At 43.5% G+C, this 18,146-nt stretch overlaps 2 protein-coding genes across 4 annotated transcripts in view; both read right to left on the bottom strand.

Annotated features, from left to right (window-relative positions):
• LOC109433484 (fasciclin-3) overlaps positions 1-4,509 on the bottom strand; it is a 381,470-nt gene extending 376,961 nt beyond the window's left edge. The window contains exon 1 of one of the 3 annotated variants that reach the window (XM_029875815.2): positions 3,229-4,509. In XM_029875815.2, coding sequence (XP_029731675.1) covers positions 3,229-3,286 — 58 coding nt within the window. In that variant the 5' untranslated portion in view covers positions 3,287-4,509. The remainder of the gene's footprint in view (positions 1-3,228) is intronic. The other 2 variants (XM_029875816.2, XM_019709906.3) reach the window with 2 other exon arrangements.
• A 4,251-nt stretch (positions 4,510-8,760) lies between these two features.
• Positions 8,761-12,308, bottom strand: LOC109409342 (uncharacterized). Its single transcript, XM_062858313.1, has 5 exons — positions 12,188-12,308; positions 11,995-12,122; positions 11,427-11,738; positions 10,546-11,155; positions 8,761-10,013 (listed from the first exon to the last, which is right to left on the bottom strand). Exons 1-5 carry the CDS (start codon positions 12,306-12,308, stop codon positions 9,535-9,537), a joined length of 1,650 nt encoding a protein of 549 aa, XP_062714297.1. The 3' UTR covers positions 8,761-9,534.
• Positions 12,309-18,146: the final 5,838 nt, after the last annotated feature.

Below are 18,146 nucleotides of genomic sequence, written 5' to 3' on the forward strand. Positions count from 1 at the left end.
AACCTCAGTACGAATTCCTGAAGGAATCTCGGAATGAAATTCATGGAGGAATCTCGGAACGGAATTCCGGCAGGTAGGAAGAGAACATACTGGAAAAACTTGTAATTATAAGGCACGAAATGTTGCTAATTTACAAATAAAGAGATGAAATTTGTGGAAAAAATCGCGTTCTTGTGGGATTCGAACTCACGACTCCGTATTCGCTTTACCCAACTAAGTCACAGAACAGGTAATGATTCTACGGAATAGAATGCCAAACTGTCTCCGAAGCCACAACGTGAACACTCATTTTTCACATACCCATCTCTTTTTCGGCTTAGATGCGGTCTTGTGAATACGGAGTCGTGGGTTCGATTTTTTTCTCAAATTTCATCTCTCAATTTGTCAATTAGCAACATTTCGTGCCATCTAATTACAAGTTTTCCAGTATGTTTCAGACAAACCAGCAAATCTGCTAAAATTCCAGTAAAGGGCAATTTGTGTCATTGTAGGAAGAGAATCCTGAAAAAAATCCTGGAAAGCCCAGAAATATATCAGAAGGAATTATTGAAGAAATTTCGGAAGGAGATCCTGGAACCTCATTAGGAATCGCAGTAGAAATTCCTGGGAGAATCCCATAAATAGCTGAACGAGGAATCCCAGAAAGAATTCCTGGAGGAATCTCGGAACCAATACCTAGAGGAACTCCTGTAAATATCACTGAAGCAATCTTAAGAGCAATCCTGGAAAGAGTTCCTAGAGGAATTCCAGAAGTAACTCCTGAAGGAGTCCTTGATAAAACCACTTTAGGAATTTCAGGAGAAACTCCTGAAATAATCCCTGAAAGAACTTCTAAAGGAATTCCTTGAAGAATGCTCTCTGACAAATCCTGGAAAAAATACTGAAGAAATTAAGAAAGATACTCCTGGAGGAATCCCAGAAAGCCAATACCTGAAGGAAGTCCTGGAGGAAGCTCAGAAGGAGCTCCTAAGGAAACCCTATCACAAAGTCATACAGTGAAATGTCTTTCCCCGAAGCTCACAATTTCAATCACCCAACCGAGAAAGACAACAAAAATTGTGTGTGTCCGAATCGTAAACAACAAGGCCACGAAACGTCAAAGACTTAAAGACAAAAGTAAACTCGATAGCTGTAATATACTTTACACGTTTCGCAAAAAAAAAAGTTAATTGTTGAATAACGAAAAAAAAATATTAAAAATAAGTGAACTAAAATCACAATTTGATTATCAATTGATGTGCTTGATTCATGTTCTGGAGAGCATTTCGCCGAGAAACTTAGTTTTTTTTTATTACTATACAAAATAGAGCCATCATTTACTTTTTTTTATTTTGGGAGAACGTTTTATATATTGGTAAAGAACGCGTTTTAGGTAATAACTGTGGAAGTGGAGCCTCGTAGCCGTGCGGTTAGGGTCACCAAGCTTATAATCGCACCATGCTATGGGGTAAGGGTTCGATTCCCGCTTCCCTGTTTCCACTGGTGCATGCTCCGTTGTCCGTTGTCTAATGTTAAGTTTAAAAAGTCTGTACATCCGAAAGCTGAAGACGTTGTCCGTGTCTTTTTTAAGTGCTTATAGAACACTGAGCTGAGAAGCAGGCTGCACCAGTTGGGATGTAACGCCCAGATATTATGACTAATAAATGTCACCATTGATTGGCAGAAAATGTCTCCGTAAAGCGAATAGGAAAATAGTGCAATCCTTGCATTAAATGTACATATTCGTCCACGTCTTTCATTTCGCTAAATTTTAAAACTGTTTAATGAAAAATCGCCTTATAGGAGTCTGCATAACACAAATGCATAGTATCATCTGCTATTCGTCTACTAATGATTCGAACTCATTTTTAAAGTTGAAAAATAACTAAATTTTGATGTACCTACTATCGAGGCAAAATGTACGCACATTCGATGATACATACTATCGTGGTACGCCTGTATTTCAATAGAATTCCATGTTTGAAAATATTGATTAGATTTCCATGAAAAATTCTTCAAATCTGGATATGAAAACTAATTGATCAGGAGATATTCATAATTTGAGTAAATTTAAGCATATTTCCATAGGAATAATAAAAAAAGTCCAGTTGAAATCCTTAGGACAGAACACCATCGTAACCCTTCCTTAATCGATGCGAATAGTAAGCAGTGAGCGTTTGCGCGGCTAATTCCTCGGGTTTTCTTTCGGTGCGGAAACTGCCGTGTGTAGTATAGTTGTCCCATGTTAGTAGGGATTCCCATTGAACATGGGATAACTATGCTGAACAAGGCTGAAAAGTAAACATTATAAAAACGAAGTGTTGAAGCATCCAACGAGATAAATCTCGGTGAGTTCATTCCTATTAATTCATTGTACAGTACTATATTGTCATACATCTCTTGAATATTTGCTATTTTTCCCATTGCATCAGCTAACAAAAGCTGTTTCAGGCTTGGACGCTTTCTATGTTGTTGATATAGGACTTTTAAGTAAAAATATTTTCAAGGATTGACGATAGTAGCGATGCAATGGCAATGAATATACCTTGGAATATACTCATCTTTACAACTTCATCCATGGTGATGCCTTGCTATGAAATACGAAATCGATTGCATAATAATCCTGTTTTCTAATATAACAGCTTTCATGATGAAACAGGCAGGCGTGCCTATAATAAACAAATTCTAGCATTTCCGATAAGCGTTCTCTTATCCATTCGATCATTCTGCAAACAAACCAAATACAAAATCTGTTTACTTGTTTCCATTGCAGGTAACGGTTACATTCGGATGCGAAACAACACAACAGCAGCAGCTTGATTGCTTACGTCAATACCAACAACGAATCAAGGTATCCAACACAGCTCACACACATATCGAAATTATCTTATCATCCAACCAAACCACCGCTCACAGGCTTTACTGCTGACTGTACTGTACTGCGCCTAAACTATCGCATACTTTCCCCCTGAATTTCGAAAACATTTCGCTCACAGCCGCCAAATTTAGGCCCCACGATTCATAAAACATCCCCCAAAAATATGACACCCTCCCATCCTGCGCCCATCGTCCATCCCGCTCCCGCGAGCGCAATTGTCGTCATCATTCGGAAGCAGTCCCACGATGACACCTCCCGATCGCGATCGCGACTCATCCCTCGTCGTCCCGTACCCGTACTGCACCGCCGCCGCGACCACGCCAGAGCCCATTAATATTAAAATCACACGAAAGGAAATTATCGATAATTACCTGAGAAAATAGCGCACACCACGAAGCATGGCAGGAAAAATTGCTGCTTGTCTACCATTTTGTTGGAACTTTTTTTTCTGTTTCTTGCTCCACTGCCTTGGCCTGGCCGCTGCTTTTCGCCTTTCTTACACTATACAACACTATACACTTTCGGGTCGGGGAGTTTTGAAGAAGAGGGCAAATCTTCGGCGGGCCGTTCGCCTCTCTGCTGCTGCGGCTGGGATGTTGCGTCGTCGTCGTCTTCGGCAGCGAGCAAGGTTCAGAAGAGAACCAAAGAAGATTTGACGGTTGAAACCGCGCTCGTCGATACACACTGCACTTCACACTGTTGTGGCACGAACTTTTCACAATCACGCACTTTCACGAGGCTTCTTTTTCTCGGGTGGGCTTAAATTGAGTAAATATTTTCTTTTTGATGGTGAGTTGAGGGATGGGATTTTCACGACTTTTTTCGAATGGTTAACGGATGGGACAGCACACGTTGTTGATTCTTCTAATATCTTGTTTTCAGAGTAAATAGATTACACCAATACGGGGGAGGTGGGAGCACGGGGATCCCAGACACTAGTCACTTGTTGAATCGAGAGAAAATGTGCTGTTTTTCACGAAACAGAACCGCGTCGTCGTCTTCGCGGTTTCTTCTTGCCAATTGGTTCTTCTGGTTTAGTTAGTAGGTCGCCAATTCCTTCGCCTTCGCGCGCTCGGGACGTGTGTACTAGCGCGGACCGCGTACTTAAGCCAACTAGCCGAACCGAACCAACCAAGCTAAGCGCTCGACTCACGCGAGCGACCCTTCTTTCTGTGCAAGCTCGCTTTTCGCACACACAGACGCAATCAGCTTCAACGGCGCGCACCGTTCCTCGGCTAATCGTCGTTGGTGAGTGCACCGCGCAACGGAATGAATCACCTCGTGGCTCTCTCACTCCCAATGTCCAAACGATTGTCGCGGCACCTCGTTGTATTGTTGCCACGCTACACTTCACGATTGCCGCGCGACGTCACTCAATGAAGTAACCTGTGCTGCTTCGTTTTCACCAAGAATATCCAGGATTTTAAAAGCAAATTAAACCAATCACTTCGACCGGAACAACTCGAAGCTAATTAGATTCCACTTTCGGTGCTAGACACTGGCGCCCGAAACGCCTACAAGGACCTCCCGAAAGGACAACAACACCGTACCCGAACCGAACCGAATAACAACACAACAAACACCCGTCTCTTGCCGTGGTGACCGGTACAATGAAAACACAGCCGTTGTTCAACACTTCGACTCTGGCTCAGGTAGAACTCGCTAACACATCGACGGCGGCGAAGGCTCTCTCACCGCAAGTGCTCCCCACAACCAACCTGTTCACTGTTTGCTAGCTAGGGAACCAGAAAAAAACGTTAATTTTAACACATTCAACTCGCAGCAACACCCCAATTTGCACACACTACCACCGCCGCACCGACACCGCAAACGCATGAATCGACCCGCGCCTAATGGGACTAATACATGAAAGAGGTGCCCACCGCGCCCACCTGCTTTCGTAATCTCGCGTGTGCAACCGGGTGGCGGCGGCAACTTTCGAGGAGCCGAGTTGCGGCTGGTGACTAACGGTTGAATGGCTGATGAAGTAGCCCCACCAAGAAACCAACCAACCAACACTCACAATTCATGCGGGTGAAACTTTTTCTTTCTTTTCTGGAGTGAGTCAATACATAGGTGGGTGATGTGGTTAGTTCGGATTATGAACGGTTGGTTAGCGAGCGAGTGGATGGGTCATTGCGCGATATAAAAGGGAATTAACGGCCAAGTTACCAACTGAGTGACCGGCTGCTGGCAGGTGACCGATGATGACTATGGTTGGGTTGGACGCGTATTCGAATAGCTTAACGTTTTGGCTCCCGAATTGGGGAAGGTTTCCATACAAGGATCAAAATAGAAGATGACTTTCACACAGCGTAACCCTTTGAAGACCCTTTGACTTTTTCTTAATTTTCTTAACTTCATTGTGTTGCAAAGGTGCTAGAGAGCATGGAACAAAATGATATGCGGAGGTTCTACGAAACTTTCAATGGCATGCAAATAAAAACAGCGATTTCTCCCGTTGTGTGCAACCATCGTGACGGAAACTTGCTGACATACAAAACAATGGTGACTGTCAGATTGGGAGAGCATTTCGAGGTATTGTTGAACGGTGGAAATGGAAGAGCGACAGACAAAATTCGAATCGACGACAGGCTGTGGAACCTCCAACGTTAGATGAGGTCAAAACAGTAATTAATAGAGGAGGACTGAAGAACAACAAAGCTGCTGGAATGAGCTGGATGAGCTCCCGCTCAAGCTTCTCAAGCGTGGTAGTGAGCAGCTGTTTCAACCCTGGTTTCAACTCTTACAGCTTGTTATTCAGACGATGTGAAAAGAGAAGGAACTGCCTGCTAGTTTGTTGAATGGTCTAATTTGCTCTCGTTAGAACAAAGGGCATCGACTGGAATAACACTTCTGAATTCAGCGTACAACAACAGCGTTAACGGACTAATGTCGATTCAGGAGTCCTTCGTTGGCGAATAATCGTGAGGTCCGATCAGATCCGTCATCTGATGTTCACCCTACGACAGATTCTCGATAAATTTCGGGAGTAGGTACAACTGGCAGACCCATCATTGCTTATTTATTTCAAGTCGACGTACGATTCAGTGAAGAGAAACGAGTTATGGTTGATATTGATGGTTTTTCGGGGAAGACTGATTTGAGCGATGCTTGACGGATCGAAATCAAGTGCACGGGTTGCGGATGGTATTTCGTCATCGTACGTAACTATAGACGTATTAAAGCAGGGCGATGCTATTTCTGATTTACTGTTCAACATAGCAATGGAAGGAGCGATAAAAAGAGATGTTGTGCAAAGGAGCGTAACCATTATCACGCAGTCGCATATGCTCTTAAGCTTTGTGGACTATATCGACATCATCGGGCACGGTAAAGGCTGGGTATGCTGCGCAATTCAATCACATTGTGCCCAGGAACTCCTATCCCTACCTCGCGGTGCCAGCCGGAAACTATGAGCAACCTTAGGGAAGATCGGGTAACCAACTCCGGTGAGAACTTTGGTCGTAGGCTGACAGGGAAGGGGGGGGGTTTGCTTCGGTAAACCTGAGCGTCTGTTCTCCAGGAGGAGCGGCTCACAACAGCGTCTGATCCCCATGTTAGGGGCGGCTAATCAACGTCCGAGTGCCGGGGAAGGACTCTAAGCTCAACTGTGCACTACACGGAGAAAAATATAAAGTCATGTCAATCATATTTCGGTCCCGAACAAGCATATTTATGCACTGACTTTTATATAATCCCTTTTTGAGATTGTATTACGCATAAAACAATCGGTTGAAGAATATTTGAAGCTTGAACTAAGCAAGGTTTATGATCTGATTAGAATATGGAATATGGTTCATTCAACCCATATTATGCTTACATCAACAATATCCATTCTTGATCGTTTGACAGCTCACTAACTTTCGTGATAGATTCAAGCATGTTTATGCTTTACTTTATCCTGAAGTTGAAGGTTGAAGTAACCCTATAGGTTGATTGGTTTAAGCATAAACAGGGATTCGATCAAATGATGTTATGCTTTATTTTTTTGAATTTAAAAGCTTCAAATTCAGAATAAACGTTTCTATAATGATAGTATTTTAATGCAATATGCTCTAATTCAAACATATTGCACTAAAATACCACCATTATAGGAACGTTTATTTAATAAAAAAAAACTTATTGGGAGATACTACTAAATTAGTAACAAATAACAATTTTATTAAACGGGTCAAATTACATCTTCATTGCTCCTATAATAATACTGTTCAGTTGTACAAAGTTACACATTCTGTAATATGGTGTATCGTTTACAAAATGAATGTTGATTGGTTTCGTGTCTAGTTTTAAAATATTGTGAATAATGCTCATATTATCAGATAGTTTTAGTTCATATGACTGTAAGTGTTCATCGAATTGAAGAGAATTGTAGGCAAAGCATAGCAAAACTAATTCATTATTATCTTCAATAAAAATTGTTTCTATTTGAAAAATATTCCTTAAAAGCTTATGATTGATGTAAAAAACAGTGCCCTTTTGGTAAATTGATCCTTGTTTAATAAACTGAGACAGCAATCTCGCAGTCCTTTGGTCATTATATTCTAGAATTGTTGTTAATTCTTCTGACAGTGTTGCCGTTGAAATATGTTCCTTGTTGATTTCCTATAAGTGCACAACGAACGTATTTTGAAAAATATCATAAGCGAACTTAAAACTAGCCTTAGTTATCAATGATGAACAAATATTTCGTTTGTTGTAATTTGCTCTAGTGTACTGCTTAGCTTGTTTATGTTTGGCCTCGCATCTCATTCCCCATTGTCGACGTAAACTACCTGAGCTCATTATTGCCGATGCATAGTGCACCAAATTATGGTGTTTTGGTTTCAGAGTGTCTTCGAACAAGCTAACATATTGTCTATGGTGCTCCTCGACGATTTCTTTTAACTGAGTAATTAGTTCCAATGGAATATCGTTCAACATCACAAGATCAAAAATTTTAAGCATATTGCAGAAATATTTCCACACAGGGTCTTTGACAGGTACTAATTTTCCTATTATTAAAGGCAAAAAACGTGTGAATGTCATTATCTCGTGTGCGGTCATTTTAATTTTTGATTTTACTAGATTGGTGTCTTTTATATCGTCAGGAATGTTAGAAGAATTTAAGGAACCATACACAAACAGATTTTTTCTGCAATTTAAATCATCTAACGTGAAGTATTTTTGTTTATAAACAAAATAATTCAGACAATGTGAAAGGCCGTAAAGACATATACCTTCAGGGACATCATGCATAACATCGAAATACACATTGGACGCTACGTGAAATGAGGGAATGCGATTTAAAATGCAATATTCTTTCACACCTGTCTTAGAAACGTCGTTTACTTGAATGTGTTCATTGTAGAGCGCTTCGGACCTCAACGATTCTACATATTCCTTGCAGTCATTTTCTCTCTCATTCCTAGCTCTGGTACAAACTCGACAGTAATAATTAGCGGTTGGTGATTCAACTAGGTTCAAAATTTCACTCAATCCAAGATTATCACCAGTTACAAATCCAATTTTGAAATAAACAGTTTTTTCGTCTCCATTACACGTTATAGTAACGCCATTTGTTTCTAAATCCTCCAACTCTTCAACTAGTGCGTACAATGTTCGTTCATTTCCGAAATGTTTTCTGTCTGCAGCAAAAATATACCCGGCCGTTAATATATTGACGAGATGTGAAAGTATATACGGTGGTAAACTGGGTATGTAGTAGTACACACCGCAGATTTTTGTACTACTAGCGTGCGGTGATACTGTGCCACTAGTTGTAAAGTCGTCGAAGAAAATATTCAATGGTGCTATTAGTTTATCGTCCAAACCGCGTATTTTATCTTGCCAAATTGTGCCATCTACTAAGGATCTTATCACGCCATCCTGTGAAGGTTTCAAGCTATTCAGCAATATGTCCATCATCCCTTCTGATTGTAAATATTTGCGAAGCTGAAACTTGATCGGCATTAGTACACCCTTAACATCATCTTCGATCATGTCCAGATTTTGTTGTACCACAGCAGGTTTTAGTTCATTGCTTATATTAAAAAATACAGGGTCCTCGTATAAGTCTGATTGCTTTAATTCGCGTACAAATTTATACTCCGTCTGGGAACATTGAAACATTGAAAATACAGATTTAAGCATGGAACTATTATCAAGTGAAATTAAGCCTGCATCTGTCATAACTCCTACAACATCAATTATCGGATTGATAACATTTGATTGCACGTCGTTTTGAAACTCAAATACTTGCTTTCTAGGTACTGTATCTTTGTTTAACCACTTCAAGTTGAATCCTATTCTAAGTCGGCTAATTTCCTGTTCAATTTTCTCTACATTAACTAACTGTTCAGGTTCTGATTTCTTCTCTTTATTTTTAGTTGTCATTTGCTCTCTTTCTTCGCCTACACTGTTTATCTCCGTTACGATGCTGCCTGACGCGCATGGTAGCATATGATCATTTTCTTCTGATTCTGTAATATTTTCATCGCCGGATATTTTTGTGAATGTGTCATTCCGAATATGTTTCTGGATGTGGGAAACATAAGAATAGCGTACACTGAATCGTCTTCCACAGTATGGCTCCTTGCAGCTATACACATCGATGGGCTCATGAACTCTGCGAAGATGGGTCACGAGAAGCGATGGACAGGAGGTTTTCCATGAACATCCGGGAATGCAGCATAGAATCATTGTGCCGGCACCTGGTTGCGAAGATGTGTAGCAAGTGTCAAAATCCTAGCTTTATTTCCGTTCTCTGGTGGTTCGAAGTCGTAGAACACATACGCCATGAAGCTCCAAGGTCCGTTGGCTTCACTTGGGAAACTAATGCCGTACGCTTCGTAGACCTTGAACGTGATGTCAAGTGCTTTGATGAACGTTTCTGCTTTGTAAGCTATGTCTTTGTAGCTTACGAAAAATTGGTTGACGTGCTCGATTGATGGACCGACTACTACGATCACTGGGTAGTCGGGCAAACCTCTCAGCAGGTTCTGCCGGCTAAGCCGCGAGAGCTCCGTCTCATAATCCGCCAGTGTTTTCAAGTGCAGTATTGTGCTTTCACTGCTTTCCACCAAGGATGGCTTCCATTTCTTTCCATTGGGTAGACGCATAACTGTGCTGGGCCAGATGAAAAACAGGAGCAACGTTGTGATGCAATCACGCGAATCTGTTGAAAAAACAAAGCGTTAGTGTTGTGCTAGTTGAATCTAAGCTAGTAAAACTCATTTAAATTCAAAAGTTGTTAAATCGCATAAAAAATTCGCAAAAATACAAAAAACCAGATTGAGTAAAAATCGTTGAAGCGGATTCGGAATTCAGAAAATTCGAAGAATTAAAAGCATAGAGATAACAAATGACAAAAAGCTACAAAGGCAAACTTAACTGTTGGACGGCAATAAAGTAATTGCAATTAAATGGCGAGTAAACGAGTTGGAATTAGCTCAATATAAAGAGACTTGCCTTAACTAATTATTAAGTTGCTATGGACTGATCCACCGGTGAACTGAAATCACTACGTCCGAGAATTTTGATACTATAGTGGGGCCATTTCCAATCAGATTCTCCTTATTCTGATTAGAAACAGCCCTACTCTCGTGACAAAATTCTCGGAATGAGTGAATTGAGTTTACCGGTGGATTAGTCCATAGAGTGGGGCTCACATCAAAACAATCACAACGGAAAAATAATAAGAAGCTTACCTTCACTAATATCTTTGTTCAGCAATGCCAACAGAGGTTTTCCTAGTTCAGGCACCTCATTGGGAAACACTAATTTAGCGCGTATGCGAAAATCAGCGAATTTCGCGAAAAGAAGATCTGTTTTCGTTGGGTGCTTGAAGCTAAAGTCGAGATTTACGAGCTGATAGCCGGCCGTGTTCCGCAGCACCGGGTATTCGTCCAGCAAGTGTTGGTAGGTCACTCGTTCCAATTTGGCAGTTTCGTGTAAACGAACGGCACAACTTGCTTCCCACCGTTTCTTGATGTCGTCGAACTCGCCGTGATGGTGTCGGAACCAGTTCTTAGTCTCCTGGTACGCGGTCACTACAACATTAAAAAAACATCCTTGTTTACAAAAAGTCATCCTACAATCGATCATGTTTATCTTACCTGCATCTGCTGTGATGACGTCGACTATCGGCTGAGCTGAACTTGTGGATGGCTGCACGTCGGACCCAGGAATCCTTGGCGGGACAGACGTGGCGCAGCGGTAGTTGTGGTTCCGGTCGAACAAACAACCCTTGGCTATGCGACCGAGTTTGATTTTCTTCCCTTTTTCGTCTTGATACGATGCTGGTTTGTACCAGACGTGCTGTTAAGAAAACAAAACAAAAACAAATGGATAACAACAAGAATGACGTGCACGGAGCGAACGCAGCGAAAGGTTGAAAGCCGCCGTCCACAAATTACGTAACGCTATAGGAGGAGGGGGAAGGGTGTTTCATACAAAAAAAAGCATCAAATTTCGATTTTAGCGTTACGTAATAAATGGGTGCTGCTAAATCGAGAATAACATTTCAAAAGATCGCTATTGGATTGATGTTTACAAAAAAATATAACGATATTGTTCCAATAAAAATTACCTGTTCCACTGTCGGAAAAATGTTTTTCAATTCCGTGGCTCGGCAGGCTAATTCTTCACGCGTCAATCTGCCAAACTCATCAACAAATTCGTCGATAATCAGATGGGTGATGAAAATGCGATCTTTCCTTGACAAGATGCTCGTTATTTGATAGGCTTCCCAAATAAGTCTTCCTTTTTTGGACCTATTTATCAGAGCTTTTGCATTCCATTGTTGCCGTGACAGATTACCGAGCGCAACTTTCGGTGGATCTGAGTTTTGGGTTCCTTGCAGGTTGCTGGTTTTCAGCGGCGTGGACACTGACGGCAATCCCTGTGGAATATAATGAGCATTATTTTCTATTTTCATACAGGGAAAAGGTTCATTATGGATTTTGAACCAAATTGGTTTTTGAAGTAGCATAATTGACTTCTGCTATTTTTATAAGTTAAACATTGCGTCAGATGTAGTGTACTACTACTGCTGACCTAATGTTTAACGCACTGAAACGGTAGCGGAAGTCAGTGATAGTATACTTTGGAAACCAAATCGATGCCAGATCCAAGGCAAGATCCACAATAACAATTACCAAAGACCGACGCCACTCGTTCAATCCGGCAATGCACTTGGTTCGGTCCGCTAGATGTGGTGGAGGCAGAAGAGCTTCGATCTCTTCGCGTTCGATGATTTTCAGCGCCGAAATATCGTATCCGTTGGCTGAAAAAGAAGTTCAATAACTTTCAATAATACTTTTAAAAGGAAAGTTCTAGTTTTATGCATACCTACGAACTCTTCGATTCCCGTGGCAGATAACTCAAAAGATTTCAATAACTTAACCAATTCTTCATCCACAATATATTCCTCGACAAGATCGTCGTCTTCGCTTTGGCCTGCTGCCGCCATGATTATATTTTTTTTTCAACTTCTTTGTGTCGGCTAAGAGACCCGGTAGAGCGGCTGTATGCCCTATTTGACCTTCCAGTAAGAATGATTGAACGATAAACGCAGATTCAAGTAATTGCATATATGCTTGGTTTGAGCATTTGATGGTTGGTGTTTAATAACACTCATTCCAACGAAATATATGCTTGGTATAAACATCAAATCATTGTGAAACAACCATCTGAAGCAATTATACTAAGCATGCCTTTGTCGCTTGGAATAAACACGAAAAAAGTTATATGAATCAGACAGCATTTCTGTCCGTGTATGGTCCTCCGGAAAGTAGGGGGTTGGTGTCAGGCCCTACGAGCCAGCCGTAAAAAACCATTGTAACGGAAAATCAGCAACGGAATAATACGAACCAACGGCAACGACCCCAGCGAACAAAAAGGACTTGCGATTGGAAACTCGGTACGTGGAACTGCCGACCTCTCAACTTCATTGGGAGCACCCGCATACTCGCCGATCTACTGAAGGACTGCGGGTTCGGCATCGTAGCGCTGCAGGAGGTGTGTTGGACAGGATCCATGGTGCGAACGTTTAGAGGTAATCATACCATCTACCAGAGCTGCGGCAACACACGCGAGCTGGGAACAGCTTTCATCGTGATGGGTGATATGCAGAGGCGCGTGATCGGTTGGTGGCCGATCGACGAAAGAATGTGTAGGTTAAGGATCAAGGGCAGATTCTTCAAGTTAAGCATAATGAACGTACACAGCCCACGCGCAGATCGGATGCGGGTACGATCGCTGCTCAAGCCACGACGTCAAGATTATCATAGGAGATTTGAACGCTCAGGTAAGCCAGGAGGAGGAATTCAGACCGACGATTGGTAAGTTCAGCGCCCACCAGAAAACGAACGAAAACGGCCTACGACTCATTGATTTCGCCGCCTCCAAAAATATGGCCATTCGTAACACCTTTTTCCAACACAGCCTCCCTTATCGTTATACCTGGAGATCACCACAGCAGACGGAATCTCAAATCGACCACGTTCTGATTGCCGGACGGCACTTCTCGGACATTATCGACGTCAGGACCTATCGTGGCGCCTACATCGACTCCAACCACTATCTGGTGATGGTCAAACTGCGCCCAAAACTCTCCGTCATCAACAATGTACGGTACTGGCGACCGCCACGGTACAATCTAGAGCGACTGAAACAACCGGATGTCGCCTCAGCATACGCGCAGCATCTCGAGGCCGCGTTGCCAGACGAGGGCGAGCTCGATGAGGCCCCTCTAGAGGACTGCTGGAGTACAGTGAAAGCAGCCATCAACGACGCAGCCGAGAGTACCATCGGGTACGTGGAACGGAATCGACGTAACGACTGGTTCAACAAAGAGTGCAGAACGGTTTTTTTAGGAGAAGAACGCAGCGAGGGCGGTAATGCTGCAGCAAGGTACTCGACAGAACGTGGAACGTTATAAACAGAAGCGGAAACAGCAGACCCGCCTCTTTCGGGAGAAAAAGCGCCACCTGGAAGAAGCGGAGTGTGAAGAAATGGAACTGCTGTACCGTTCCCAAGAAACACGGAAGTTCTATCAGAAGTTCAACGCATCCCGCAACGGCTTCGTGCCGCGAGCCGAAATATGCAGGGATAAAGACGAAGGCCTCTTGACGGGCGGACGTGAGATGATCGAAAGGTGGAAGCAGCACGGAAGCCCACGGCAACGGGGGAAACGAGGGCAGCGGAGGACGAAAATGAACCAACTACCACGCTGAGGGAAGTTAAGGATGCCATTCATCAGCTCAAAACCAAAAAGGCAGCTGTTAAGGATGGTATCGCAGCTGAATTCATCAAGATGGGCCCAGAAAAGTTGGCCACCTGTCTGCATCGGCTGATAGTCAGGATCTGGGAAACCGATCAGCTTCCGGAGGAGTGAAAGGAAGGGATAATCTGTCCCATTCACAAGAAAGGCGACCACTTGGAATGTGAGAACTTCAGGGCGATCACTATTTTGAATGCTGCCTACAAAGTGCTATCCCAGATCATCTTCCGTCGTCTGTCACCTAAAACGAATGAGTTCGTGGGAAGTTATCACGGCGGCTTCATCGACGGCCGGTCGACAACGGACCAGATCTTTACCGTACGGCAAATCCTCCAGAAATGCCGTGAATACCAGGTCCCGACGCATCACCTGTTCATCGACTTCAAGGCGGCATACGACAGTATCGACCGCGCTGAGCTATGGAGAATCATGGACGAAAACGGCTTTCCTTGGAAGCTGACTAGACTGATTGAAGCAACGATGGACGGTGTGCAAAACTGCGTAAGGGTTTCGGGTGAACTATCCAGTTCATTCGAATCTCGCCGGGGACTGTGACAAGGTGACGGACTCTCATGCCTACTCATCAACATCGCTCTGGAAGGTGTGATGCGACGAGCCGGGCTCATCAGCCGGGGAACGATTTTCACAAAATCCGGTCAATTTGTGTGCTTTGCGGACGACATGGACATTATTGCCAGAACATTTGGAACGGTGGCAGAGCTGTACACCCGCCTGAAACACGAAGCAGCAAAGGTCGGACTGGTGGTGAATGCCTCAACAACAACCCAAGCAACCAAAAGTTCGGATTACACTTGAAGAGCGGACTCAGAAGTTCAAATTTAGTTCAATTCTGGCTTCGTTGAACTTGATTCTCCAAAAAGTTACACATGTATTGTTTATGAACTTGGAAGTACATGTACATGCTTTTGATTTCACTTCAAAACGACATTGAAGTCGAAAAAAGGTTCAGAAAGAACTTACTTTGAACTTTAGAACAGAGTTCAATTAGATTTTAATCGAACTCATGTTAGATTTTTACGTGCCTCTAAAGTTCAAATTTGGTTCAATTAGACATATAACACCAACTTGAAATGTTCCGCTCCGAACTTGTTTCGAACTTGTTTTGAACTTACTACTTAAAGTTCGAATAAATATTAACCGTACCAAAAGTGAACTTCTCTTGAACTTCGGAGACAGCGGAGCTCGGGAGAAGTTCTCATTCAATTAAATCACTCGAAAATCGAGCTCATCGGCCACATTTTGCGTGCATTTCGCAAGTACACTTTGTTTCACAATTATATTTCACCGGTACCTACCTGCAATGAACGAAAAGAATCCGTAATATGTAGCTTAAAGACTGCTCCCGTCTCGGCTCCCGTAGAGGACAACAATTCCGCAGGAGTTTATTTTCTCGGCTGCGAATAAAGCCTTTCAGCATTGCTTCTCGACGATCTTTCTCACTCCTAGCGTCCGCGCGATAATAATCTACGCAATCACAGTAATTAAAAATTGTTAAACTGGTGCTGACGACCGAACTTGGCAATAATTTATTGCTTTGCACTGTTACCAGTTGCCGACCAAAACAAACTGAAAATGTCAAACTGTGCAAGTTCACAAGAAGTTCCACATAAACTTCTTTTGAACTTCGTCGTTTATTCGGGTTCAAAAAAGTTCACGCAGACAACTTCAAGTTCAGGAAAAGTTCACATGCGAACTTTTTTGAGCTCTAATAAATGAAATCAGCACTTTGACTAAAATCCCTCAGTGCTCAACAACGCAAACATGGAGCATTGGTAAGGGGCCGGCTTTCAACGAGGAAAACCCGAGTTCAAGTCTCACAGTAAGTAAAATAGATAAAACTGTAACTGATTAAGCCCGAACATGCCTTTTTACCCGAACTTTTGGTTGCTTGGGAAAGTACATGCTGGTAAGCGGAACCGAACACGACCGGATCCGTCTGGGTAGTAATGTTACGATAGACGGGGATACTTTCGAGGTGGTGCAGGAATTCGTCAACCTCGGATCCTTACTGACGGCTGTCAACAACGTGAGCCGTGAAATTCGGAGGCGCATCATCAGCGGAAGTCGGGCCTACTACGGTGCAGGAATTCGTCAACCTCGGATCCTTACTGACGGCTGTCAACAACGTGAGCCGTGAAATTCGGAGGCGCATCATCAGCGGAAGTCGGGCCTACTACGGGTTCCAGAAGAAACTGCGGTCGAAAAAGATTCACCCACGCACCAAATGCACCATGTACAAAACGCTAATAAGACCGGTGGTCCTCTACGAGCACGAGACATGGACCATGCTCGATGAGGACCTGCAAGCACTCAGAGTTTTTGAGCGACGCGTGCTAAGGACGTTCTTCGGCGGTGTGCAGGAAAACGGTGTGTGGCGGAGAAGGATGAACCACGAGCTCGTTGCACTTTACGGCGAACCCAGCATCCAGAAGGTGGCCAAAGCTGGAAGGATACGGTCGGCAGGACATGTTGCAAGAATGCCGGACAACAACCCTGCAAAGCTGGTGCTTGCTTACCATCCGGTTGGTACAAGAAGACGTGAAGCACAGAGAGCACGATGGGCGGACCAGGTGGAGCGTGACTTGGTGAGCATTGGGCGCGACCGAGGATTAAGAACGGCAGCCACAAACCGGGTATTGTGGCGTACTATTGTTGATTATGTCTTGTCATAAATGTCATGTTGAACAAATAAATGTATGTATGTATGTGGTGTCGATCGATTGTATCATAGGCTGCTTCAAGATCGATGAACAAGTGATGTGTGGGCACGTTGTATTCGCGGCATTTCTGCAATTCCTGGCGGATAGCGAACATCTGGTCCGTTGTAGCACGTTCACCCATGAAACCAGTCTGATATTGCTGCACGAACTCTCTTGCAGATAATACCTCAGGCAGTCCTGAATACCAAACCAACTGTTGAGGTATATATTGCCAGTTGTTCAAAACCTGCACCATTCTAAAGTAAGCTATTTTTATTACCAAAATAACCGGCCAATACCTTGTTTTGCTATGAAATCTGTCTTTGGTTATCCATTCCTGCTCGGGCAATTTTTCTTTGCCCGTTTATGATGCATCAGCAACCAACCACATCATGTATATCAGCAAATACAGGTATACATCGCCTGCGACACTCAGATCCGCGACAGATCGCGAAAAGTGTATCAGCTCTCAAAGTTCTGATAGCAGCAACCGTTGTGGTCAAACATTTAAGTTGACCACATTACGGCATCTCATAAATACACACCTAAATCAACTCCCGTCGTGAGCACCTCCCAAAGCAACCCACACCGTCAAACTCCAACTCTCAAGGCACAGCCGTTTAAGTTATGAAACCGTTTTCTTCAAGAAACGATCCACAGATGAACGTCTCACGTGAAAAAGCACAATCCTCCAGAGCAGAAACTGAAAAACTCTGCCGAAGAAAGAGCCCAAAATGGAAAGAAGCAAACGATCGCGGGTCCAACCGACCAACCGACGGAACGTAAGAAGAAAAGAGTTTGCTTTCTGTTGTATTGTGTGTTGCCTACGCGGCCACACCGCACTCCCGTCCCGTGTGGGTCCCAACCGGTAGCGAAGCGCGAAGAACTGCGGGTCCGACGAGGGCGCGAGGCAAAGCAAAAGAAAAAAACTGGTTTAGTAAGTTCTCATTTCAGATTTCTCCCGCCGCCGCCAGTCCAGTCACATCGATGTGATGGTTGATGGTTGGTACCTGCCTTCCCATTCCCAGTCAGCGCAGCAGCCTCCCAGTCCAACATCATAGAGAGAGCGCGCGAAGCATGATGACTGGTTAACTGACTTTTCCCGCGAACCCCAAAGATCCCCAACCCGACGACGACGGTCCTATCGATCCGAGAGGCTTGACATGACCCACTCCAGTCTCCACACCGCATCGACCGCGGTCACCTTCTCCCGAGCTAGCCAGCAGCGTCGCGTCGCGTCGTCATCATCGTGGTCCGTGGAGCGAAGCATATTCTACATCGACACACTGTGTATCGTTCGGTTCGC

This window comes from Aedes albopictus, chromosome 3 (assembly GCF_035046485.1).
Source record: "Aedes albopictus strain Foshan chromosome 3, AalbF5, whole genome shotgun sequence".
NCBI classification, from domain to species: domain Eukaryota; kingdom Metazoa; phylum Arthropoda; class Insecta; order Diptera; family Culicidae; genus Aedes; species Aedes albopictus.